Consider the following 26,784-nt stretch of genomic DNA (forward strand, 5'->3'; position numbering starts at 1 on the left):
GTAAAAAGATCTATTAGATCAGTATTTCCTAACTAGTGTTCCTTCAGACCTGAACAGGTGTCACTGAAAAACGTTCACACTGATGCTTAAGTTCAAACAAGCACATGGGCCCTGCCTTGAGCATCTTAAAGGAACATATCAGGGATGGCTCTTAACATTTTGGGTGTTCCTTTCTCAGCATAAAGGGGTTTAACCAAACAGGAGAGTCTCTTGCCCAACTAAACCCTGCTGAGCTGGCCAGTCACCGATATTCAGCAACACTTAACCAGGTAGTTACTCAGCCAGTTAGAAGCGATATTTAGTCCGCTAACCAGCTAAGTAAGTGGGTAAAGTTAGGACAGCAAAAAAGCTGTCTTAACTTTATCCACTTAGTTAACAACTGTCATCAGGCAAGCCACTCAGTCTGAGAAGTGGGTAAAGAACAAGAGAAACTCTGAAAGAAGGGTAGCAAGTTTCTATATTGACAGGGAAAATATAAGGAACCCCACAGGAAAGCACTTTTACATGAAATTTGCACACTCTTGCTGCAAGAAGACAGACAATATGGGCAGGCAGAAGCAAAGAAGAGGGGCAGGAAGAGTCAGGACACATAGGCTGTGTAGGCAACCAGCCCTGGGCTGCCCACAGGAACTTTGGGAAATGTAGTTTAAAGCCCTGGTTTCCTACAGGTGGCTGGAGGGGCTAATTAGCATTTCCAGCACTTGCAGGAAAGGGGATGGGGCTGAATGCCTCTCTGAGCAATGCTGCCCATATATCAGGGGGCTGCTGACAGGGGAAGGGAGGTGAAAGTCAGTTGAAAATCCTCCAGCTAGGAGATTCCATAAAAAAGTGATAGGAACAACCCCAATAAAAGGCTTGCATGGACAAAGCTGAGGTGCTCCTGCATTAGCTGGGGATGTCAGGGAAAGCCTGAGTGAACATGCGGACAGAGAGAGAACTGAGGTGCTTCCTGAGCCAGAGGTAGGGCTTAGCAGCTGCAGCAAAACTACTGGATTTTTCTTCTTAAAGAAATGTATAAAGGTCAATACCTTGGGAGATGGGACAGCTACAAGGGAGAGACCTGGAGGGGGTCAGAACCTTTGGGGAGCTGAGCTGGTGGTCCCAGGATACTTGGGATAGGGAAGGATTCCCTAAGCTGGAAGGACCAGAAAAATTAGGAGAAGGGAAAGTTCCTTGGTGAAAAGGAATTGCCTTAAGCAGGAAGCAGAAGGAGGGTAAGACTGGTTGAAGGGAATAGCAGAGCACAGCTAGTATGCAGGATTCTAGTCTGTAGAAATCCCAAGGCTGGGTATACCAAGGACTAGCAACCGCCACAAGCCATCCCCTCCAGACCTGGATAGCAGCAAGAGCGCCCCCTGACGGTGACACTGGGTACAAGTGCCTGGTTAACTTGTGGGTTGCCGCACTAACCCAGATGTCAATGCTGGAGGCTAGACAGATCCCAGAACTGAATATCCAGGGTTAACTGAGCCCACAGCTGTGAGCAGCTTATTTATTTTATGTAGGTTTGTTTGTTAAACCAACCATCAAATTCAAATCAGAGCACTGTACAGAGAATAATTATAATCAGAAAACAGTGGGGCCGATATTCAGACTGCGAGAGTTAGACCAGCTAACTCCTGTGGTCAATGCGGGTCCGTTTCTGGTGACTGGCATTGAATATCCGATTTATTTTTGGCTGGTTTAAAGATAACTGGCTGAGCCCACTAGACCAACAAGAGGTGTGTATATAAAAAGTCGAGCTAGAGCCGTCCTTGCTAGTTCAACAATTTTCATTAGGCCCAATTTATGTCTTCTGCTGAGGAGCAGGGTTCAGCAGCTAAGCAATCTCCATGGCTCTGTCAAAAAGTTGCCAACCATACTTATGGCTAAGTAAAGCCTGACACCTGCCCTGCTCCATGCCCCTCCCTTGCTACACCTACTGTTGCACCTTCGCCCTCCCCACCCATCTACAACCAACAGTCCACACTAGGTTGCAATCTCAGATGAAAAAAACTGCCACATGTACATATGTTCTATGATTATTTCACAAATTTTAAATAGCAGAACTGAGCTCCAGAAATCAAACCCTGCAAAAAAAACAAACACATTCCAGACCCACATAGAAAACCTGTCATAGTAAAGCAGTACTAATGACCAGGACTTAAACAGCAACAACCCTACCTATAAAAGGCTGCACCCTAGAATACCAATATACTTCCTGGTGCAAAAAACTTAACAAGTCAGGCCATTACAGGTCCCTACACAGAACCTAAACACTAGCAGAATGCTTCACAGAAACTACAGGTTAACAGGATACCTTACCTTGGTCACACGTGCAAAACACAGACTCTATAAAATATGAAACAAGAGACCACATATCTGTAATAGAGATATGAAGGCAAAAAACTGAACTGGAAACCTCAAAAAGTACAGCAACACTAAAGAAATAGAAACTGAAATGAAGACACACATTTGCCAAAGCTGACATATTCCAATTAATAAATTCAGAATAAAATATATTCCTACCTTTACTGTCTGAGCTTTTTATCTTTCCATCTTCTTTGGTCCTAGTGTCTCTTTTCTCTGTTTTTTTCTCTGTCTTGCCAGGGTCCATTTGACATGTCTTCTCTCTCGATGTCCACCATTCATCTTCCCTCTATGTCCCTTTTCCATCCTGTCCAGCATCTCCTCTCTATGTCTCTGTTCTATCCTCCCTCCGTGTTCCTCATGTGCCTCAGGGGCGTGGGAAGGCTTGGGTGGCCCCGACCAAAACCTTCCCTCTCTTCCTTCCCTCCAACCTCGCTCCCACGTGTCCAGTGCAGCACCTCTTCCCTTCCCTCCACCCTCGAATGTCTAGCGCCTCTCACCCCTTCTGCAGTTTCAGCATTTATACATAACTAACTTGCACATCTTTCTTACCCTCCACCACGGCGGCACTTGCACTTTAATGCTATCATGCCACTGGGCAGGAGCTCCACACAGTGTGTCGGAGCCTTCCCTCTCTACCGCGTCTTACCCACTGATGCAACTTCCTGTTTACGCAGGCTGGGCAGGCTGCGACAGAAAGGAAGGCTCCGAAGCAGCGCTGTGTGGAGTTCCTGCTGGGCGGCGATGATAGCGTGAAGGGCAAGCGCTGTGGCAAGGATGGGGGAAGGGGAAGGAAGACATGGAGGTTGTGGTGCCGGAACTGTGGGAGGGGAGAGAGGCGCTGGACATGGGGGGGGGAGGGGGGTTGGAGGGAAGAGGCACTGGACATGCATGCATGCAGGCGGGAGGTTGGAGGGAAGGGAGAGAGGTGCTGGGCATGTAAGGTGCTGCTGGAGGGAAGGGATAGAGATGTGGAACTGTGAGGGAAGGGACGGAAGAGAGCTGCTGGATATGTAGGGGAGGGAAGGGAGAGAGTTGCTGGATATGTGGGTGGGAGGGAAGGGGGAGGTGCTGGGCTGCAAGGGGGCTGGAGTGAAGGGAGAGAGGTGCTGGATATGTAGGGGGAGAGGAGATGTGCTGGGTGTAGGGGGTGGGAGGGAAGGGAGAGAGGTGCTGGATATGTGGGAGGGGGGCAGGCAGGAAGGGGGAGAAGTGCTGGATATGCAGGGGAGGGCTGGAGGGAAGGGGGAGAGATGTGGACCTGACCTGCAAGAGGGGCTGGAACGAAGGGAGAGAAGTGCTGGACCTATGGGGGGGGGGAGGGGAAGTTAGGGATAGAGGAAGGGAGAAGGATGTTGGATCAAGGACATAAAGGAAGAGGGGGTCAACTGCTGAACCCACAATGGAGAATGAACCAGATGCATAAGGGGGAGGGAAGAGAGAAGGAGAGGAGCTGGTTGGGGTGGGGTCAGAGAGGAGAGGGACACATTGGTGTGGGGAAGGGAGAAAGGGGACAAGAGAGGTACAGAGAAACAGAAGGGAGATGATGGGCATTGGATGGGAGCATGGGGACAGGGTCAAAGGTGAGATGCTGTATTGGGATGGCCTATGGGCACAGAGGAGCAATGCCTGACATGGGGGTGGGGAGGGAGATATGGAATAGAGATACAATGGACACAGAGGGGAGATACCAGACAAGGGGGAGAACAGGAACACAGAAGGGATATGCTGGGCATGGGGTACATGGGTGCACAAAGGAATGATGAAGGATGCGAGGATATGAACACAGTCGAGATGCTGGATAAGAAAATATATGGACACAGAGATGGGAGATGGATGGTGGACATGGAGACAGAAGAAATGTCAAATGGACAGGAAAGACACAGGGAAGAAGAAACCAGAGACTGGGACCAATATGATATGAAAAATAAAATGACCAGATAACAAAAAGGTACAAAAAATTATTTTTATTTATATTTTGTGATTAGACTATGTCAGATTTGGCATATGTCAGACATGGCTGGGGCCCAGGGAAGAAATCTGGGAGAGGACCCCAAAGCCCATTACCAGGCTGCGCCTTCTTCAGCTTCTGGCAGGCTTGGGGCTCTCTCTGGCCAGAGTGCCCTATTTGCACCCCCCCCCCCCCCCAAAAAAAAAAAAAAAAAAACATCATCCCTGGCGTGTGATATCTTTAAATTTTGCACAGGAGGAAATGCCTTTCTTTTTTGTTTCCTTAGTGTTGTACTACATGCAAGGTCTGGTTTCTTGGGGTTTCAGTTTAATTTATATTTATAGACTTTGTGGTCACTTATTCTGTATTTGGCATTTGTGTTCTCTGTGTGTGACCCCGAGGTATTCTGTCACCATGAAGTTTCTTTGTAGCATTCTGTAGTAATTTGGCTTGTTCAGTTTTCTTGATAGAAGTAGCGATATTTTAGGGCCACACTGTAATATTTAGGGCACTACCTTTTCATAGGTAGAGGATCCTTGTTTTGGAAGTTAGCGCTGGCATGGTAGATTTGCTCTAGATTCTGAGTGACTTTTTGTTTATAGTTTTAGATTACTTTACAACATGTCTATTATTGAGATTACCAGAATTTCTTGCTCTGCTCTGCATCCATTGTTGGTGGCCAGGAGGTTGTCTGGATGCGGAATATATTTGGCTTTCAATACCATATATGTGTTGGATGACCGTGGCTCACTGGGGGCTGAAGAAGAGTGCAGTCTCTTGTACTTCCTTTAGCTCTCAATTGGCCACTGAAGCCTGCACTGCTACCCTCATTGAAGTAATTGGGAGTGAGGTAGAGCATGGGGTGGGGTAGGGGCAAAGCATGGGTGTATTAGGTGACTGTTTGTTTTTTCTTTTTCTCTTTCAAAAGGCAACTCTAGTGCCCACCCAAAAATTGCCTTCTGGCTACGCCACTGATCTGCCTTCTTGGTGTCCCTATCCTTCTCCCTGTGTTCAGCATCACCCCTCTGTTTCACTGTCCCTATGCTACCTCCATGCTCAGCATCTTTTCTCTGTGTCCCTGTCCCATTCTCTTTCCCCCTCTTCCTGCATCCCCACCCCATGACCAGCATCTTTCCTTCCCTCTCCCCTGCAATCCACCATATCTATCTCTCTCTCTCCCCCTTCCTCCATTGGTCCAGTGTCTCTCCCTCTTCCCCCCCCCCCCCTCATTTGGTCTCTCTCTCTTTTCCCTTCATCCCTCCTCACCACACTATGGGTCCAGTATCTCTCTCCACCTCAATGGTTTGGTCTCCCTCTCTCTCTTCCTTCCAATGTCCACCCCCGGAGTCCAGCACTTCTCCCTTTTTCTTCTTCCTCTTCTCCCAGTGGAACTGGCATCACTCTTTCCCCCTCCATTCTGTAGATCTGGCATCCCCCCTCTCTTCCTCCATGGTCTGGTCTCTCTCTTTTTGCCACCACTGCCTTCTCCCCCCCCCCCCCCCCCCCCCAGTGCCCAACTTCTCTCCATCCCCTGCCTTCCCGTGGGTCTGGCATCTCTCTTCCTGCCTTCCCGTGGGTCTGGCATCTCTCTTCCCCCCTTCTTATGGGTCTGGCATCTCTCCCCTCGTAGGTCTGGCATCACTCCCTCTGTCCCTCACCCTCGCTCCCTCTGTGGATCTGGCATCTCTCCCCCCCCCCCCCCCCCCCCCCCCCCACTGTGGGTCTGGAATCTCTCCACATCCTTGCTGTGGATCAGCATCTCTCCCTTTTCCTCTTCCCTCTCATAAAGCAGTGAGCTGCCGGCAGCAATGCAAACTCACTGTTTCCAGCTGCCTTTGAGCCTTCTCTCAGCTACATCCCGCTCATAGGAAGTTGCATCAGAGGAGACGGGACACGGCAGAGAGAAGGATGACTGGATGCAGCATGTCTTTATAGCTGTCAGTGACTCACTGGAGGACACAAACAGAGAGAGGAGGGAGGAAGACCTGCAGGAGCCTGGGGTGAGGAGGGAGAGGGAGAGATGCCTGACCCATGCAGGGAGAGGAGGGAAGGGAGAAAGAGCTGCCAGACCACTGGGGGACGGGACAGAAATCAGGGAGCATGAGGCCGCAAAAATAAAGTTTATCTGTTGCCAATTTTAAGGTTCAGCTGGCCAAGCTGGCTAAAAATCAGCCAGCTGGAACTCTAGTCATAAGTCTTCAGTCCTTTCAAATCACGGGAAACCTTTACAGGTTTGTACTTACTTGTACACATTTCCATTTTCAAAAATATATGCGTATATTTTTGAGAAAATCTTTTGTGCAGTAATAGCTATAATTATATATGGGATAATTTTTGTAACTTATGTATACACTAACCTTACAGTTAGGTATGCTGTTAAAAGGTATTCTCCAAATGTCAAAATACTTTAAAAATCAGTCATTAAATAATTATTTACCTTAAAAGAGTAGTTGTTGTAAAATCTGTCTTCTAACTTAGCTCCCCATTCTGCAGGATCAAAGCCTGTTTCTGGAAAAAAACACAGAAGGGTAAATAAAACCACACTGAAACAGAGAAAAATACATGACACCTAAGCTGACAAATTTTCTTCATGCTGCAATAAAAGATTCCACTTAATTACTAGCAATGAACAAATACCAATTTTTTCTGAAATATATAAACATAGAAAACGTCTATAGGTAAATATTATTTGGGGCAATAGTCAATTGGACTTAGTTTAATTTTATAACAGATCACCTAAATAAGAAGTCCCAAAAAATATCTATTTCACAAAGACATAACTTTTTCTATTCTACAGGGGCAAAGCCCATTTCTGGATAAAATACAGAATGTTAAAATAAAACCATAATGAAACAAACAAAAAAATAAATGACACCAAAAAGCAGCCTATTTTATAAAGACATATAGGTGCCTATCCAGCTTATTTTCGAAAGAGATCGCCGGTCATCTTCCGACACAAATCGGGAGATGGCCAGCCAAATCAGTATAATGGAAAGCCGATTTTGGCCGGTTCCAACTGCTTTCCATCGCAGAGCCGGCCAAAGTTAAACGGGGCGTTTCGGAAGGGTATGGGAGGCAGGACGGGGGCGTTGTAAGACATGGCCGGCTTCAGCTGATAATGGAAAAAAGAAGGCCGGCTCTGAGGAGCATTTCACCGGCTTCACTTGGTCCATTTTTGTTTTAGGACCAAGTCTCAAAAAAGTGCCCCAATTGACCAGATGACCACTGGAAGGAATCGGGGATCACCTCCCCTTACTCCCCCAGTGGTCACCAACCCCCTCCCACCCAAAAAAAAAAAAGAAAAAAATTTTTTTTTGCCAGCCTTTATGCCAGCCTGAAATGTCATACCCAGCTCCCTGACAGCAGTATGCAGATCCATGGAGCAGTTTTTAGTGGGTGCAGTGCACTTCAGGCAGGTGGACCCAGGCCCACCCCCTCCCCACCTTACACATGTGGTGGTAAATGGGAGCCATCCAAACCCCCCCCAAAACCCACTGTACCCACATGTAGGTGCCCCCCTTCACCCATAAGGGCTATGGTAATGGTGTAGAGTTGTGAGGAGTGGGGTTTTGGGGGGGATTTGGGGGGGCTCAGCACCCAAGGTAAGGGAGCTATGCACCTGGGAGCTATTTAAATTTTTTTTTTTTTTTTTTTTAGAAGTGCCCCCTAGGGTGCCCGCTTGGTGTCCTGGCATGTGAGGGGGACCAGTGCACTACAAATGCTGGCTCCTCCCATGACCAAATACCTTGGATATGGCCGGGTTTGAGATCGTCGTCATTAGTTTCCATTATGGGCGAAAACTGATGCCGGCCATCTTTGACATTTGGCTGGCCCCAACCGTATTATCGAAACGAAAGATGGCCGGCCATCTTTTTCGATAATACAGTTTGGGACCGCTTTTTGCAGCGCCGGCCATCTAGATGGCCAGCGCCGTTCGATTATGCCCCTCCATGGCAGTCGTTTTCAAATGTCTCAAAAGTGGCACATGGACGTTTTTCTCTCAAAAACATTTAAGTCGTGATTTTCAAACTCAGAATTGCAGATGCTTAACTCCACAGTTCATCGACATCACAAGGGTGTGTGTGCTGGAGGCGTGTTTTCAGTGGGACTTGGGCGAGCTTAAAATCTGACTGTTTTTCAGTGATAATGGAACAGAAAAAAAGGACCAGGGCAAAAAAGAATACATTTCTATCTAGACCTGTTCAAGTCATAGTTAAGTCTGAAAAAGGTGACCATTGGAGGGATGAAGGTATGACCCCCTTTCACCCTCCAAAGATGTGACAGTGACATCACATACCAGGCTCTCTGTAAGCTTCAGATATTCTAGCCATTCCTATTAGAGCAGCAAACTGGTCCCAGGAGTAGACTAGTGGTCAGTGCAGTGGACTGTAGAGAAAGGGACCCAGGTCCATATCCCACTCTAATTAGTACACTTGTGGTGGAAATTGTGAGCCTTCCAAAACCCACAAAATACCAACTGTACCTATAGATAGGAGACACCTGCAGATCTGAGGGCTTTTGTAATTATGTACAGTTAGTTGCAGTAGGTTTTTAGATGTTGCTGGAGGGCTTACAGTACAAAATAAGGGTGTTAGTGTGGGATTTGTACCTGGGTCCCTTTATGTTAAGTCCACTGCACTGACCACTAGGCTGCCCCTCTGCTTTGCTGGGTTGTCTGTGTCGCCAGTTTACTACGAATGGTGCCACACAGCCATCTCTATGGCTTCTTTTTGTGTGTTTTTCTCTAGGTCAGTTTTTTTTATGGTACCTAAAGAAATACATACTGAACACAAAAACATCTGGAAATCAGAGATTTTCAAAACAAAAAAAATAGATGGTTTTCTGGTTCAAGAATTGCTATGTTGAGGGTAAGAATTTTAGATATTTTCACCAAAACGTCTACAACTGGACTTACTACTACTATTTAACATTTCTAAAGCGCTACTAGGGTTACGCAGCGCTGTACAATTTAACATGGAAGGACAGTCCCTGTTCAAGGAGCTTACAATCTAAAAGACAGGTGTACAATCTAAAGACAAGTGTACAATCTAAAAGACAAGTGTAGAGTCGATCTGATAGGACATACTATATTTCTCAAAAGGTTAGGTGGCGAAAGCAGCATTGAAGAGGTGAGTTTTAAGCAGAGATTTGAAGATGGGTAAGGAGGGGGCTTGGCGTAGGGGTTGAGGAAGATTGTTCCAGGCATAGGGTGAGGCAAGGCAGAATGAGCAGAGCCTGGAGTTGGCAGTGGTGGAGAAGGGTACTGAAAGGAGGGATTTGTCCTGTGAGCAGAGGTTACGGGTGGGAACATAGGGGGAGATGAGGGTAGAGAGGTAGTGAGGAGCTGCAGACCGGGTGCATTTGTAGGTAAGGAGGAGAAGCTTGAATTATATGCGGTATCTGATCGGAAGCCAGTGAAGTGACTTGAGGAGAAGGGTGATATGACTTGGATGTCATATTGAAAATGCCCCTTATAAAGGCCCTTTTGCTAAGCTGCATTTAGCAACCAGCATGGGTTTTACTAGAGTAGATGTCAATACAGGCTCCCTTCCCCTCTCCACACTGCCCCCTCCCCTGAGCAGTGAAACATAGCAGTTAGGGAATTCTTCCTTTCAAACTCCTTCTCCCTGTTCTCTCTATGAGGTAATCTGTTTAGCCATGTTGTCTTGTGTGATGGGACAGTTCAGAAATTTGCCTGTAATGAACGTAATGTACAAACTGGTTGGTAAATCAGTAATAAGAAACGTAGGTAAACTGGAATTCCAGACGACATAGTTGTAAGAGCAAGAATCAAGGTCTTAAATTTAATTCTAGCTGACACTGGTAACCAGCATTGCTCTTTCTTCAATGGTGTTATAGGGTTCAACAATTTAGCTTTATACATCTATAATGCAACATTCTGTATCAACTTCTTGAACAAGTTCAATAGGAAGTGGATCAATGTAGGAAGGAACCAAAGCGGTATATCCATATAGATCCAAAATTTTAATATACAATTGGCCAAACTGATCGGGCAGAATTTCTGATAGGAGAGGTTTTCCCTTATCTGGAAAAAAATCTCAAACTAATCGGAATAGTTGTTGTGATTACCTTCCGAACATATTAGTGAAGAAATATAATCTCGTTGAGCTAAATGTATCTTCTGTATATACTGGTGCAGAATATTGCTCAAGGGAAACTGTTGATGGTTGTTTCCTCCAAGCTCATTCTGCCTGACTTAGCAATTGTCTAGCAGAGCACAGCTCTTTAGTAAATCAGGATTTCTTTGATAAAGATTTCTTCAGTTGCAATGTTTATGGGGATAGAGCATCTCATGCATTAAGTAAGACTGAAAACTAGAGCGAGAGACACTTTAGTGCATCAACCAGTGGCGTACCAAGGGGGGGGGGTGGTCCGCCCCGGGTGCACGCCGCTGGGGGGGGGGGGTGTCGCGCGCCTGTTTGCTACATTAGTTCTGTGCTCCCTCTGCCCCGGAACAGGTTATTTCCTGATCCGGGGCAGAGGGAGCATGGAAACGAACGAAGCGGACAGGCGCGCGGCACCCCCCCCCCTCCCCAGCGGCGTGCACCCAGGGGGGGTTCTTTCGCCGGGGGGGAGGGTTGTGCTGCACCCGTGGGGCGGGGCGCATCGGCGATCCGCCCCGGGTGTCAACCCCCCTAGGAACGCCACTGTTAGCAACACAAGTTGTTGTGAAAGTTTCCTTATTTATAGTTGAAATATGCCAAGTACAAGAATGAGATGGAATGGATGCCATTATTTTTGTGGCTTCAGCTGGTAATATAATAAATAATGATCAGTCCACGGCATCGGGTGAACAGAACTATGTGCATCAATGGTATTATGTGTTACTAGTATGTCTAAACAGTGACCTGATCTATGCGTGAACTGAGAAAACTATAATGAACCCAAGCTCTTCTAACAAGGATAATATCAAAGTCCTAGTATTGGAGGAGGGATCATAAAGCAAAAAGGATGCTAGGAATTATTAGGAGAGGGATGCAAAACAAGACCAAGAATATTATAATGCCTCTGTATCGCTTCATGGTGCAACCTCACCTTGAATACTGCATTCAATTCTGATCGACGTATCTCAAAATAGAAACAGCAGAATTTGAAAAGGTTCAAAGAAGAGTGACCAAAATGATAAAGGGGATGGAACTCCTCTCATATGAGGAAAGGCTAAAGAGGTTAGGGTTCTTCAGCTTAGAAAAGAGACAGCTGAGGGGGATATTATTGAGGTCTATAAAATCCTGACTGGTGTAGAACAGGTAGAAGTGAATCGATTTTTCAGTCTTTCAAAAAGTAGAAAGACCAGGGGACACTCAATGAAATTACATGAAAATACTTTTAAAACAAATTGGAGGGAATATTTTTTCACTCAAAGAATAGTTAAGCTCTGGAACTCATTACTGGAGGATGTGGTAACAGTTATTAGCATATCTTGGTCTAAAAAAGGTTTGGACAAGTTGCTGGACGGAAAGTCCACAGTCTGTTATTGAGACAGACATGGGGAAGCCACTGCTTGCCCCGGGATTGGTAGCATAGAATACTGCTACTAATTGGGTTTCTGTCAGGTACTTGTGACCTAGATTGATCACTGCTGGAAGCAGGATACTGGGCTAAATGGACCATTGGTCTGAACCAGTATGGCTATTCTTATGAAACCGGGGCACAAATTTTGTCTATAGGATGTACTACTAGAGAGTGGTGCCTGTTAAAAAGTTAAGTAGAACTACCCCTTGTACTCTGACTCCCAATGCCTCAATTTGATATGAGCCGTATCTCAAAATTTTGTCTGATTTCAGTGAGTCACGTATGAAAAACACCATACCTCCTCCTCATTTTGATAAATGGTTTCTGGAGTAAAAAGTGATATGTCGAGGACATGCTTTAACACAAATATGCCGACTCCCCGTCTTGAAGCCATGTCTCCATAATAGCTAATATATCCAACTAGTCTATAAGTGCATGCAAAGAAGCTCATTCTGCTTTTTGGCACACTCCTTTGGTGCGCACCAACATACCCATAGGTTTGTCAATCAAAGCGTCAGAGTCAGGGCAGAGCCAAGAAGTCAAACACTGAAATAGTAACATAATAACATAGTAGATGATGGCAGAAAAAGACCTGCATGGTCCATCCAGTCTGCCCAACAAGATAAACTCATATGTGTATACCTTACCTTGATTTGTACCTGCCTTTTTCAAGGCACAGACCGTACAAGTCTGCCCAGCAGTATTTCCCGCCTCCCATCTCTGGCTCTGGCACAGACCGTATAAGTCTGCCCTCCACTATCCTCGCCTCCCAACTACCAACCTCTCTTCCCCCACCTGCTCTGCCACCCAATTTTGGCTAAGCTTCTGAGGATCCATTCAGAAGCTTAGCCAAAACTGGGTGGCGGAGCAGTTTTAGGGACTAAAACAAAATAAACAGAACAGATAGACAATATATTACTGTTCACATCTACTACATTAATGAATATACTGAGTCAAAACAAATGGTTTGGCTGTGCACCACTGTATCCAGCATACAAATACCCATAGGTTTGTCAGCCAAAGCGTCAGTAGGTAGGAAAACACATGCATAGCAATGCTGCAACTACCGCTAAATATTTCATGAAGACACTGGGGGCTGATGTGAGGCCAAACAACAGCACATGGTACTTATGGTGGTGTTTCCCCACTTGAAATCTCGGATACTTCCTGTGACTGGGATGTATCTGTATATGGGCGGTAGCGTCCTTTAAATCCAGAGAGCGTAGCTACAGCCAATCTTGTTCCTGAATCAGGTAGATTAGGGTGCTCAGGGAAACCATCCTGAACTTCTGTTTTGGCCAGATACTTGTTTACAGCCCTTAGGTCTAGGACAGGACAGAATTCCATTTTCTTTGTGACCAGAAAGTACTTGGAATAAAATCCCTTCCCCTTTTCCCCAGTGGAACGGGATCAATTACTTTAGTTTGCAAAAGGGAGGAAAATTCCTTTGTAAGCAATTCCTGGTACTGAGAGCTTAACTTTGAAGCTCTCGGTGGGCAATTTGGTGGAATTGGCTCAGCTTGACTTGGAGGGTCTAAGAGAGAAAGAGTTGAGGAGGAAACACAGAAGTGGTCCGATGTGGTATCTGGCATATATGGAAGACCGTCAAAGATAGAAGCAATTGCACTCAGACCTTGAACATATGCCCAGATCCCAGGACCTGGAAGAGATGGTACAATCTGACCTGGGTGTGAAAATTCTGCTGGACAGCAACCAAAGGACATGACTTCCCGAAGCCTATATAGAATAGTACTCCCAGATATTTCAAGATGTGCGTTGGAAACAACCGCCTCTAGGAGCAGATGAATTTGAATCCTACAGATTATTTTTATCCAGGAAGAAACTTGCAGACTCTCAAGACAGGAGGAGCTGCAAAATCAGGAGGAGTGGAAGAGCCTGCAACTTATCCTTGTGAAGGAAGGCCGCCACCGCTACCAGGATCTGAAAAAAATGTCCACGATGATGTGGAAAGGCTGAAAGATATGAACATCAAGGGATAATGGCCTCCAATGTGCACAACCATAGAAACCTTCTGTGTGAAGGAGACCTGGGAATACACAAACACATTTCCTTGAGACCCAGGGAGGAAAGAAACTCTCCTGCAGAACAGAAACTATTACAATTGAAATGGTCCCAGTATGAAATGTTGAATCTTAACACTCGGTTGACTCTTCTGAAATCCTAGGCGAGGTGTAAGGAAATTCCCTACTTTGGAACCACAAGCAAATAGAATAACTTCCATTCCCCAGTCGAGACTTGGGACTACATCAATTGTACCGATGTGAAGAAACGCTCACAAGGTGGCTTGAACTGACTGATATTGGGACTGGAGCTTGCATAGAGATTCCAAGAGAAAATCCACAGTGGAAAGGGATAACTCCAGTTAGTAACCCTGCATTAGCAAGATAATCTGAGACAATTTTGGTCTTCTCCTCATGGAACCTGCAGAGGTGTTCTGCCATCCTGAAACCCGAGGAGATAACCGAGACCCCATCATTAGGAGGCGCGGTTTGTCTTAGTTGAAGTGGGTACCTGGAAGATTAGATTTATCTGGTCTGGAGCACTTGGGCTCGTGACAGTGAAGATGAGCCTGAGAGGAAGGACAGGAGCTCAAGGAGTGACCCTTGCAACTTCTGAGGCTCGGAGTCCCTAGAGCCATAACCAACCTCTCTAGAGCTGCCCTCAACTAAAGGTTACCCCCCGCAGTAAGCTGGCCTAAAGGGGACTAGGCATTGAACAGTTGAACAGGCCTCTAAGCTAGAACTCTCTGGCTGCAGAGAGTGTCAAGGAAGCCACATGAAAAAACATAGACCAGCTCCATGCGGTGTTTTTTTGGAGTTTTTTTTTAACGTTATTCTCTGCAATTAATCCTATGCCACTTACACATGCCCTCACAGAATAGTATTTAAGGGAAAGGGGGGAAGGGAAATGGGACTTGATATACCGCCTTTCTAAGGTTTTTGCAACTACATTCAAAGTGGTTTACATATATTCAGGTACTTATTTTGTACCAGGGGCAATGGAGGGTTTAGTGACTTGCCCAGAGTCACAAGGAGCTGCAGTGGGAATCAAACTCAGTTCCCCAGGATCAAAGTCCACTGCACTAACCACTAGGCTACTCCCGAAAGGGAAAGAATTCTGTATGCTTATGCACGTAAGAGGTGAAAAAGGCGAGAACTAAATCCAGACTAATCCATCAATAGATAAAACATGTGTTTACCGTATAAATTGGACACCATATGTGCACCAGGTATACAGTTAAGTCTCTCAAAGATGGAGAAGCATGTTGCCTATGCTGGTCCTGAGAAAGGACTTAGACTTGAGAATGCAAGACACTTTGAGTAACACGGTGTGTATGTAACACTGAAATCTGGAGCAACTCTGATACTCATGCGAATGCTAAAGCTAAGCAGAAAGAGCGCATGCTGGCTGATGCATAAGAGCAGTATACTCAGTGTGGCAAGGACTGCAGGTGATGCCTCTTCTATATAATAATTCTCACTACCAACATTCTAATGTGTCTGCCTGTGTCCATGGCGCCTTCAGAGTTGCTGAGCTAGCTCCGTAGCCAGGCTGACGTCACTCACAGCTGATTCCCAGGAAGGAGGAGTAGGGAAACAGGCGGAGCAAGTGGTAGGGAGTGGCGCATCAAACAACGACCCTTCTCCCCCCTGCCCCCCTCCAGCCACCCATGTTCTGCGACCCTCCTCTCCCCCTGCCCCCCCTCCAGCTACCCATGTTCAGCGACACTACTCTCCCCCTGCCCTCCCTCCAGCCACCCATGTCCAACGACCCTGCTCTCTCACCTGCCCCTCCTTCATCCACCCAGGTTGTGTAACCAATTCTTCGGGGCAGGCAGGAAAGATCCCCGGTCCTGCCTGCCCGCTGCTGGTGCTGACGCTCCCCCGCTGCCAGATCGCTGTTCAAAATGGCTGCCGATACTTACAAGGGCAGCCTCCAAGACTTCAGCAGAGTGGCCATTTTTTTAAGGGGTTTGATTTGGGTGCTGTTTATTGTAAAATTTAGAAAAAAGAAGTTACTTTATGGTAGTTCACTGTTAACACCTTTGCTGTTTTTCTTTTTGCATTTGTATTTCATTGCACTCTTGTTTTCTGTATTCTCTTATATTTCAATAAATACTTCTTATAACTGAAAAAAAAGAATAACTCGTGGCTGTGACCTAGACACTGACCAAAGAAGCATCTGGGCCAAGTCAGAGGTATGCAGTTCACTGATTCTGCAATAGCACAGACAAATCACATAACAAGATGCTATCGAGATTTAAAGGACACTACTGGGAAGACAGCATATAAAGATGCCTTTGCTAGAAGCACTGGTATTCGAGAATTGATTCTAATCTCACCAAGAAGAGAAACACTACGTGCCAGCTGTTTGCACAAAGCAACAACCCGACATTGTCCTCAAGATCGAATGCTGCTGTTGCTATAAAAGTCTGTGAACACTTTCAGTTTTAGGAAACTAACTTTTATAACAGGGAGTGTGTGTTAGTTGAACTGACATCTATATATTTCTCATTCCACATATTTGTATTACTACTACTACTACTTATCATTTCTATAGCGCTACTAGACGTACGCAGTTCTGTACACTTGAACATGAAGAGACAGTCCCTGCTCGACAGAGCTTACAATCTAATTAGGACAGACAAACAGGACAAACAAGAGATAAGGGAATATTAAAGTGAGGATGATAAAATAAGGGTTCAGAGTTAAAAGCAGCATCAAAAAGGTGGGCTTTTAGCTTAGATTTGAAGACAGCCAGAGATGGAGCTTGACGTACCGGCTCAGGAAGACTATTCCAGGCATATGGTGCAGCAAGATAAAAGGAACGGAGTCTGGAGTTAGCGGTGGAGGAGAAGGGGGCAGATAAGAGAGATTTACCCAGAGAACGGAGTTCCCGGGGAGGAATGTAGAGAGAGATGAGAGTGGAGAGATACTGAGGAGCTGCAGAATGAATGCACTTATAGGTCAATAAGAGGAGATTGAACTGTATGCGGAAACGGATAGGAAGCCAGTGAAGTGACTTGAGGAGAGGGCTAATATGAGCATAAGGAACTGGCGTTTGTATAAGGAACTTTGTATTCTTATCTTTTCTTCTGTGGCATTTTGTAAATAAAACCTCTATTTTTTATTAGTACCATGTGATCCTGTAGCTTATGAGTGAGTAATAAGAAGAAGTCTAAACTCAAGGTCAGCTTTTATAAGATGTGCTTGTTTCTAGAGTTCTAAAGCCATTATTTTACACATCTTTGTCCTATACAGACCAGAAGGGGTCAGTGTAATTACTGGTATTACCCTCACATTATCAAATGCATTATACAAATAAATTATAAAAATTATAAATATATTAAAATGTTTTGATTGATCAAATGTGCAATTAGAGGGATTTCTCTTGATATCAGAGTTGAGCTCAAGATAGAATGGCTTGGCTTTACTTTGCTGTCCTACATTTTTCTGAATTATTGGGTTGCGACTCTGATGACAGCTATCAACCCACTGACCACAGAAACACATTTCAGTTCTCTAAACACTTACCCTCTCGTTTTTTCAGCAGCTCTGCAAAATATTTAGCAGCAAAATCTGGTATATCTTTAGGTTGTTCTCTTAAGACTTCTCTGGTCAGCCCTTCCAGAAGATTTCCAAAGCCTCTTGGAATACGATAATGGGTGTTTGAGAATGGAATGGCCATATTCTCTACTATCTGTTTTCTTTCTTACCTGTAAGTAAATATTAAAAAGAACTGGTTTTATTTGTATCTCATTTAGCAAGAAAATATTTAAAGGATATAGTCATAGTCCTCTTCATTTGATATACTGCCAATCAGAATAAAATAGCTACATGGTTTACAAGTCATATGAACAAGAAAGGGGAGAAAAAAAGGTGGCCTAGGTTACATAATATTTGTGTATAATGTGTGATCAAGTTTGAAGATAGGCTTTTGGCTTGTCCTGTGTCTTTGAACTTTCATCTAAAAAATTGTGGATTTGTAGTCCTACTCCTTTCATTTACAATCAAAAACTACAAATACCACAGAGCATCAAGAAGGGATGTTAAAAATAGATAGCAATGTGAGATATATTTCTTTGATTTGTTTTTAATTTGTTAAATTACATTTTTGATTTTAATGCTGCCCTCCTCCAAAAAGAACCCAGGTCAATTTATAACCCCCCCCCTCCCAGCAATAATATTCTAATACATCAAAATAGAATAGAATATATATCACAATATAAATTCGCAACCTATCCTACCCCAAGGATGGGGACAACTAAGGAGTCCACTTCTTACACAACTTCAATTAGAATGTTCCTACCCTAAATTTAAGGCTGATTTGAAAACACATCTTTCCTCTCAAGTGTGTGAGGGTTCTCTTTGAAAGGGTACCTGATAGTACACATCTGCCTGTTGCTTGCTTTTCTGTGTCTCCCTCTATGGTTCTTTTTTTCTCCTTTACTTTTATGATGGAGGTCTTTCATTTTTCTGTCATGTTACTGAATTGTACACTGCCTTAATAGTTGAAAGAAAGGCAGTATATTGTCTGAATAAACCAATAAACTAAACCTCCATCCCCCCCAAAATGTCCTTTGAATCTTCTGGTAGCTCATGACCTGAGCTGGCCACTGTCGGAGAAAGGATGCTGGGTTTGATGGACCTTTGATCTAACCCAACAATGGCATGTCTTATGTATTTATAAACGCAAAAAAGAAGAAATCCAACAGAAGAGACAATATCAAAATCTATTTGCAAAAAGTCAATCCCACAATGACCTCAACAGGTTTGTAAGGGCATATATCAGACCACTGATTTGAAACAATTCTAATAAACGTATAATTAGTGAAGGGATACACAGAGAGTTCAGTATGGGCTGTTCCCACAGCTGAGCTGATCTTAGTGAGTCTAGCCGCAAAGCGGCTCACTAACATGCTCCATACATCGTATTATTACTCTCTTTGCACGTCTCCCTGTTATTTTTTGTGAAAGTGCAAATAAATGAAAAAACCAGTGTTGGTGTATGTCCAAACAAAAGTAAATCAAAACTTTTGGTGAAACTCCAGAAAACCTAATCTAGACCACACACATTACAATAATATGCACTGGAAAAAGGCAAAAGGAAACAAGCTTATCTGAATCTTGATCAGTTTTTTGCCATAATTTCTGAAGTAGTTTCCTAAAGTTTCCACATCCACGTCCTACAGAAATTTCCGTTTCAAAAAATCTTCATCAGGGACGCCAGTGCTTGAAATCTCAAAGGTCCTCCATGGTTCAATACTTCCAGCGAAAGGCAAACGTCTTTTAACAAGAGCATTACGTACTGACAACTTCCAATCAAAAAATCCCAAAAGAAATATACCCAATGAGTAATGACATTCCATTATATGACCTCATTGCAAGAGGCTTTCACTTGATTAAATAGTAGCATTCTATTCAATGTCCTCATTTAGGCCAACCGGAGCCACAGTCTCTCGCTCATTAGGATCTGCTAAGTATGTCTAAGTGACCTGGACTGCCAATTGTCAGAAACAGGATGCTAGCTTGAAGGACAGTTGAAAGGTGATAAATTAAATAAAACTGGTCTGTCCTAGCACTGCATTTTTCATGTTCTTATGTATTATGTATTCTTCTGCCCTAAAGCACAATTAAAGATGACGCAACCTTTTTGCAGTACAGATATTGAGCGGACCGTACAAACCAGATGGTAAGTTAGAAAATAATTTATTGGAGCACAAGAGATAAAATAACAGTGCCCGACATGGCCATGTTTCACCTATTTAAGATTTTTCGAAGAGCAGTAGTCTCTTTTTGCTCTTAGCACCAATTTTTTTCACCTTTCCTTCTGCTGTCACATCTCCTAGTTCTAAAAGGGGCTGCAAAGCAAAATTGGGTGAACAAATAGCTAGGAATCGAGCCTTGTAACATTTTAAAAAGAAAACAAGATAATTTAAAAAGCCCTCTAACTTCAATTGGTAACCAGTGAAGTTTAACATAAAACGGGGAAACACTCTCAAATTTAAAAGAACATTGGTAAAAATTATAATATACATGCAAATGTGCACCTCAACCATTGAATAATGTGAATTAAACAATAAGCAAGTGAACTGAAATTCACTGCAGTGCAAAGCAGAGTACTGTGATTCATAATGGTGTTCAAACCACATTGTGATGATGATGCAAATAAAAGAACCATATATGACAACCTAGAAGGAATTAATGAAGCACACTTCCCTCTAGATTTAGAACTAACAGTGATAATGGCAAATCTAAAAAATATGTCACAAAGTCTGTAAAAAGTAGTATCACAAAATACAATATCATGTGTGTGTGTGTGGGGGGGGGGGGGGGTGTCACGTGATGCTGTAGCAGCGAGAAGTCGTGAGTCTGGCTAGCTCCTGAACCTCAGTCTCATTATCGCATTATACAACCATTTTTTGAAACACCTTTGATGCTCCTACATTACCAGGACTGGTTGCTGTGCGTGACTGGACAATTTATACAACGTGGTTGCGGTGAGATGTTGTCTACAGTGTGGAAGAAGCCCTGAGAGAGTTTAAGCCAGTATGATGGTAAGATGGCGACCTTACTCCCAGCAGCAATCTTGGAGATCACAGAGACGGCTTTGGCAGATATTACGAGTGCAGTCACCGGGGCATTAGGACACCGATTTGAGACACCATCGAGACAAATTTTGCACTTAGAAATTTTACCTACCAAAACGAAAGTTGCGTACCACGGAATAGGAAGCAAGAGTGTTGGTCCTTGAAGGCTGATTGCACATTTTTTGTTCATTGTTCAATTTTTCAGACAAACATTTCTTTTAGTTTATTGCCCCTGCCTGTCTGGACTGATAAAGAATCCTGGTGGTTTGTGTGTTGGATCTGTGATTGTTTTCTGGGAACTGTGGAACCACTGGGAGTGTGGCCCCAGTAACCTAGAAATCCCTAGGAATTATTTTTAGAGTGGGAGACTCGCCCAGAGGTGGTTAGGCCCCAGTCGGTGGGAGGAGGGCGCTGGAGAAGGGCGCTAGTATAGAGCACAAGCGGCAGGTGCAGGCAGACCTGAGCTGTGCTGGGGACAGACCCTCTAAGTGGCCGGGGGGGGGGGGGGGGTAACCCCTGGCGGGTGGCTAGGCGTTTCATGACAGCCTCCCTTGCCTGTTCTCCCCACCTGTAATTATTACCACACATAAAACTATTTTAAATTTTTTCACACACAAAACACAGACAGACCTTCATCAAATACAGAACAAGGGATTACAAATTAAAAGTAGAAATGTGAAGGTAAGAAGTTAAATTCAGCAAATACTGCAACACAAAGAAAAAAAAACAGAAATGCACTTCCTTTTGTACTTAACACAATAAAAAGGTATCTGCGATGCACATATCTCAAAGCTAACAAGTTAATACATTAAAAATAAAACACTTTTTTCTACCATTGTTGTCTGGATATTTTATTTTTTCATCATGTTAGTCCCAGTTTCTCTTTTCTTCTTGCCTGTCTGTCTTATACTAATTCTCTTTTCAATGGCTGCTGTCCATTTGACTTTTCTCTTCGACCTACCAACTAGAAACACATCCGAATCAACACAAACTTACCTAAATCTGCACTACCCAAGCTGCAAAGGACTCAAATATAAATCAACTTACGCATCCAATTTCTCCTACATAAGCACGCAACTGTGGAACGCATTACCAAAAGCCATGAAAACGACCTAAACTTCCAGAATAAAAACTAACCTGTTTAAAAAGGCATACCCTACCAATCTAATATAAATGGCTGATCTCTGCAACACAACAAAACTAGTGTATAACGGACATAACACAACTCCTCCATTGTACAATTCCATAATGTGGCTGTGCCACAGGAACTTTTATCTAACCACAATATCACTTTGTATTTGTTTACACCGGAGTCAGCAAACGCCCTCCGGTACTATGTAAGCCACATTGAGCCTACAAATAAGTGGGAAAATGTGGGATACAAATGTAACAAATAAATAAACTCATTGCAGGAAGATGTAGTAAGAGCAGTTAGCATATCTGGGTTTAAAAAAGGTTTGGACAAGTTATTATTATTATTTATTGCATTTGTATCCCACATTATCCCACCTCTTTGCAGGCTCAATGTGGCTTACAATTCGTCGTGGATACTGGAAATAGAAGAGAATATACATTTGGTTTTACAGAGGGTTTTGGGTTACATGGTGGTGAAATACATGGTTGTATTAAAGCAAAAGACATTATAAGACATTCCTATATATATGAAAGATTGTACAGTTACACGTGTTGAACTTTGTGATATATCTTGTCGAAGAGATAAGTTTTCAGTAGTTTACGGAAGTTGGTCAGTTCATGGACCGTTTTCAGGTTACATGGAAGTAATCCTTCCAAATTCAGTTATTAACTTGTGATTCCATTGATATTGAGGAATCTGGTAAGACAGCCAGTACTCTAGACTGTCTTTCCACTAAAGTATGATCTCCCTTCAGAACCATTGATTGAGGAATATTTGATTCACATAAACCAAACCAAAGAAACTTGGTTATTATTATTTTTATTTATTGCATTTGTATCCCACATTATCCCACCTCTTTGCAGGCTCAATGTGGCTTACAATTCGTCGTGGATATTGGAAATAGAAAAGAATATACATTTGGTTTATGGAGGGTTAGGGTTACATGGTGGTGAAGTACATGGTTGTATTACAGCAAAAGACGTTATAAGACATTCCTATATATATTAAAGATTGTACAGTTACATGTGTTGATCTTTGTGATAAATCTTGTCGAAGAGATAAGTTTTCAGTAGTTTGCGGAAATTGGCCAGTTCATGGACCGTTTTCAAGTTGTGTGGTAGTGCGTTCCATAGCTGAGCGCTTATATAGGAGAAGATAGATGCATGCAACAATTTGTATTTCAGTCCTTTACAATTGGGAGGATGAAGATTGAGGAATGTGCGAGAAGATTATATTGCGTTCCTGGGTGGTAGTTCTATTAGGTCTGACATGTAGGCTGGGGCATCTCCATGGATGATCTTGTGGACTAGGGTACAAAGTTTGAACGTGTAGTTTTTCTCGTAGGGTTGTCGCGCATTCATATTTTGATTTGCCGAATATTAGTCTGGCTGCTGTGTTCTGGGCTGTCTGGAGTTTTTTAAGTATTTGCTCTTTGCAACCAGCGTATAGTGAATTACAATAGTCCAGATGACTGAGTACTAGTGATTGTACCAGATTGCGGAAGACGGACCTTGGAAAAAATGGTTTAATTCTTTTTAGTTTCCACATTGAGTGAAATATCTTTTTGGTTATGTTTGTCGCATGATTCTCAAGTGTTAGGTGTCGATCAATGGTGACTCCAAGAATTTTTAGGGTGTCCGAAACTGGTAGGTTTAGTTTAGGTGTGTTGATGGTGGTGAATTTATTCTTATTGTATTGCGAAGTGAGTACAAGGCATTGGGTTTTTTCTGTGTTTAGTTTCAGCTGAAATGCATCTGCCCAGGAATTCATGATGTTTAGGCTTTGCTTGATTTCGTTGGAAATTTCCCTTAGATCTTGTTTGAATGGGATGAAGATCGTTACATCGTCAGCATATATATATGTGGGTTTAAGTTCTGAATCGATAGTAGTCTGGCCAAGGGTGTCATCGTTAGGTTGAATATGGTCGGTGAGAGAGGGGATCCCTGTGGAACACCGCATTCAGGTGTCCATGTAGCTGATGTAGCCGAATTTGATGTCACTTGATAAGAGCGTGTAGTTAAACCAGTTGAGAACGTTGCCTCCGATGCCGAAGTATTCAAGGATGTGTAATAAAATTCCATGGTCAACCATATCAAATGCGCTTGACATGTCGAATTGTAACAGTAGTATGTTATTCCCGTTTGCAATCAGTTGTTTGAGTTTTGTCATGAGTGTGACTAATACGGTTTCAGTGCTGTGATTGGCGCGGAATCCTGACTGGGAATCGTGTAATATTGAGAACTTGTTTAGATATTCTGTGAGTTGTTTGGTCACCATGCCTTCTGTTATTTTGGTAATTAAGGGAATGGATGCTACTGGTCTATAGTTCGTTAGTTTGCTGGCATTTTTCTTTGCATCCTTGGGTATGGGGGTGAGTAAAATGTTACCTTTCTCCATTGGGAAGAGTCCGTTTTGTAGCATAAAGTTTACGTGGTTTGTTAGGTCCGTTATAAATTGTTGAGGGGCTGACTTCATGAGGTTGTTTGGGCAAATGTCTAATTTGCAATGAGATTTGGCAAAACTTTTAAGCGTTTGTAAGATGAGGTCTTCTGGTAGCATTGTGAATTCAGTCCAGATCCTGTCTGCTGGGTAAACTCCAGGGTCTGGGTCTAGGCATTCTAGGAGTGCAGTGTAGTCGATGGGGCTGACAGGTATTTTAAGTCTTAGTTGTATGATTTTCTCCTTAAAGTACTTCACCAAGTCGTCAGCTCCTGGTGTGTCATTACTGCTATTGGTGACAAGAGTAGTATCTAATAATTTATTCACGAGTTGGAAGAGTTTGTGTGTGTCTTTGTAATTTGGGCCAATTTCAGTTTTGTAGTATTGTCTTTTGGTTTGTCTTATGGTATATTTATATTTCCTTCGGAGTTGCTTCCAAGTGTTGAGAGTGGGATCATCTTTCTTTTTATTCCACGCACGTTCTAGTTTCCTAACTTGTGTTTTGAGTTTTTTCAGTTCTTCATTGAACCATGGTATTGAGTTCTTTCTGTGCGAGGTTCTGGTTTGGATTGGTGCAATGTTGTCTAATATTAACTTACATCCGTTATCCCATTCTGAGAGGAATTGGATTGTGTCTGTCTTTATTGTCCATCCGTTCCTGGAGGAAAGCTCTATAATCTGCTATTGAGATAGACATGGGGAAGCCACTGGTTGCCCTGGGATTAGTGGAATGGAGCGTTGCTACTATTTGGGTTTCTGCCAGGTACTTGTGACCCACATATGAGAACTGTCTGGCCTGCTTGTCCTCGGAGAACAGCAGTTAGCCTATCTGGGTTGAAAAAAGGTTTGGACAACTTCCTGGAGGAATGGTCCATAGTCTATGGACGTGGGGGAAGCCACTGCTTGCTCTGGGATTGGTAGCCTGTAATGTTGCTACTAACTGGGTTTCTGACCTGGACTGGCCACTATTGGAAGTAGGATACTGGGCTAGATAGACCATTGGTCTGACCCAGTATAGCTATTCTTTGTTCTTATGACCTGGATTGGCCACTGTTGGAAACAGGATAGTGGGCTAGATGGACTATTGCTCTCTGTCTGGGCTGATGCAGCAAGGTTCTGCCAAGGAGGTTTAATGAGACAGGAGACGGTATGTGCCTGACGTGTTATGTGGGCTGAAGCTTGCCGCCATACTGAGTGACCCAAAAAATTGGCAGACGCTACTGAAAAACAATAGCAAACTTGTGAGGTTTATAGTGTTTTATTATTCTTTCTAGTAGGAGAGGAGTGGGTGGGGTGGGTGGACAGCTTTCAAGGGGGTTTGTTTTGGGAACACTAATATGGAAGCTGCTGGGGGGACACCAGATTTATCTTTTTGATGTCATGCCTTCTCCTGGCTCCAACCTCCTTGGTTCACAATGACACATGCATGGGCCCAAATAGGTGTGATAGCAGGAAATGGCATGATGTCACAAGGCTGAAGTCAGTCTCCACCCAAGATTGGGGAGAATTAACAATGCAGCTGCCACCATTTTGGTACACCTAAAACAATGTAATTGATAGGGCGACAAGCTCTGCCTACTGGCTTCAGCCCACAAAGGCTCATGCCGTCTCCTTTGATCAAACCTCCTTGCATGGGCCAGCAGCATCAGATGCACCTGATCTACTGGCGCATGTGTGTGGCAGCCTCCACATGCATCCAGATCGTTGCATATGGAGATTACCACACCCATGCAGTAGCAAATCAGGTGATGACCTCTGATGTCGCTGGCTCACATGTGTTAAGTGTGAGTCTCGCTGCATCAGCCCAGGCAGAGAATAAGTGCGATTGCACTGACTTATTAAAAGCAAGGACTTGTACAGTGCTATATAATTGTGGTTTGCCACCAAAGTAGTAAGATTTAAAGAAAGCACAGGGAGGTGTTTTTTTTTTAATTTACACTGGTTGTACAAATAAATTTGTCTGAAGAGCACTCTGGCAGAAGCAGCAGCAGGATAGCTGGGTCCCACAGGGGTCTAACCAACCAAAGATGAAAGAAAGGCAAAGTCACATGATCCACCCACACCCCCTCCCCATTATTACACATTACAGGACCCTTTTATAATAGGATTGCTACGTTGTGCAGCAGCAGTGCACATAAAGTAAGGCCAGCTTTATAAGAGGAATTTATGCATGTCTACTTTTCTGCTTATTACAAACATACTTTATTTCTGGTTTGAGCCTCACTCAAATTATCCCATTTATTTTATACACCTTTGTAACTATTTTATAACATACATAGATTGTCTCTGGTACTATCCTAATTCAGGTACTACACTAATTCAATTAGGCTGCTTGTGACACAAGGCCATATCAGCAGTGACCTGAAAGACTAAGGGGTCCTTTTATTAAGTTACATTAGGTGCTAATGCATGCCTAATGCAACAAGAACAAAAAAAAAAGCATAAGACAGGATGTGCTAAAATGTCCTAACTGCATGTTAATGTATTCTTTTAGAATTTTTTTTTTGCCTTTAAAAACTTACCTTTCTTTAAACAAGAGTTCTCCATAATATTTGAGTGTAAATTGCAGGTTCTGTTTTGAATATAATAATAACTTGCTTTCCCCTAACCTCCCCTCCTTTCCCTCCTCTGTTACTTATATATTGATATTCTTTGATTCGATATGACTATTTGATTATTCCTTATATGTTGCATTTCTTATCCCCGTATCATTATAAATTAATAAAAAAATTTCAAGATATAGAATTTTTTTGATAGGGTGTGTCA

At 43.5% G+C, this 26,784-nt stretch overlaps 1 protein-coding gene across 4 annotated transcripts in view; it reads right to left on the reverse strand.

Annotated features, from left to right (window-relative positions):
- The window catches only part of SPA17 (sperm autoantigenic protein 17), an 81,058-nt gene that overhangs the window by 38,231 nt on the left and 16,043 nt on the right, over positions 1 to 26,784 (reverse strand). For all 4 annotated transcript variants that reach the window (XM_030220595.1, XM_030220596.1, XM_030220594.1 and 1 more), the window contains 2 exons: positions 17,389 to 17,570; positions 6,738 to 6,808 (listed from right to left, as the gene is read on the reverse strand). In XM_030220595.1, the coding sequence (XP_030076455.1) occupies positions 6,738 to 6,808; positions 17,389 to 17,542 (225 nt within the window). In that variant the 5' untranslated portion in view covers positions 17,543 to 17,570. The remainder of the gene's footprint in view (positions 1 to 6,737; positions 6,809 to 17,388; positions 17,571 to 26,784) is intronic.

Source organism: Microcaecilia unicolor, chromosome 12 (assembly GCF_901765095.1).
Source record: "Microcaecilia unicolor chromosome 12, aMicUni1.1, whole genome shotgun sequence".
NCBI lineage: Eukaryota > Metazoa > Chordata > Amphibia > Gymnophiona > Siphonopidae > Microcaecilia > Microcaecilia unicolor.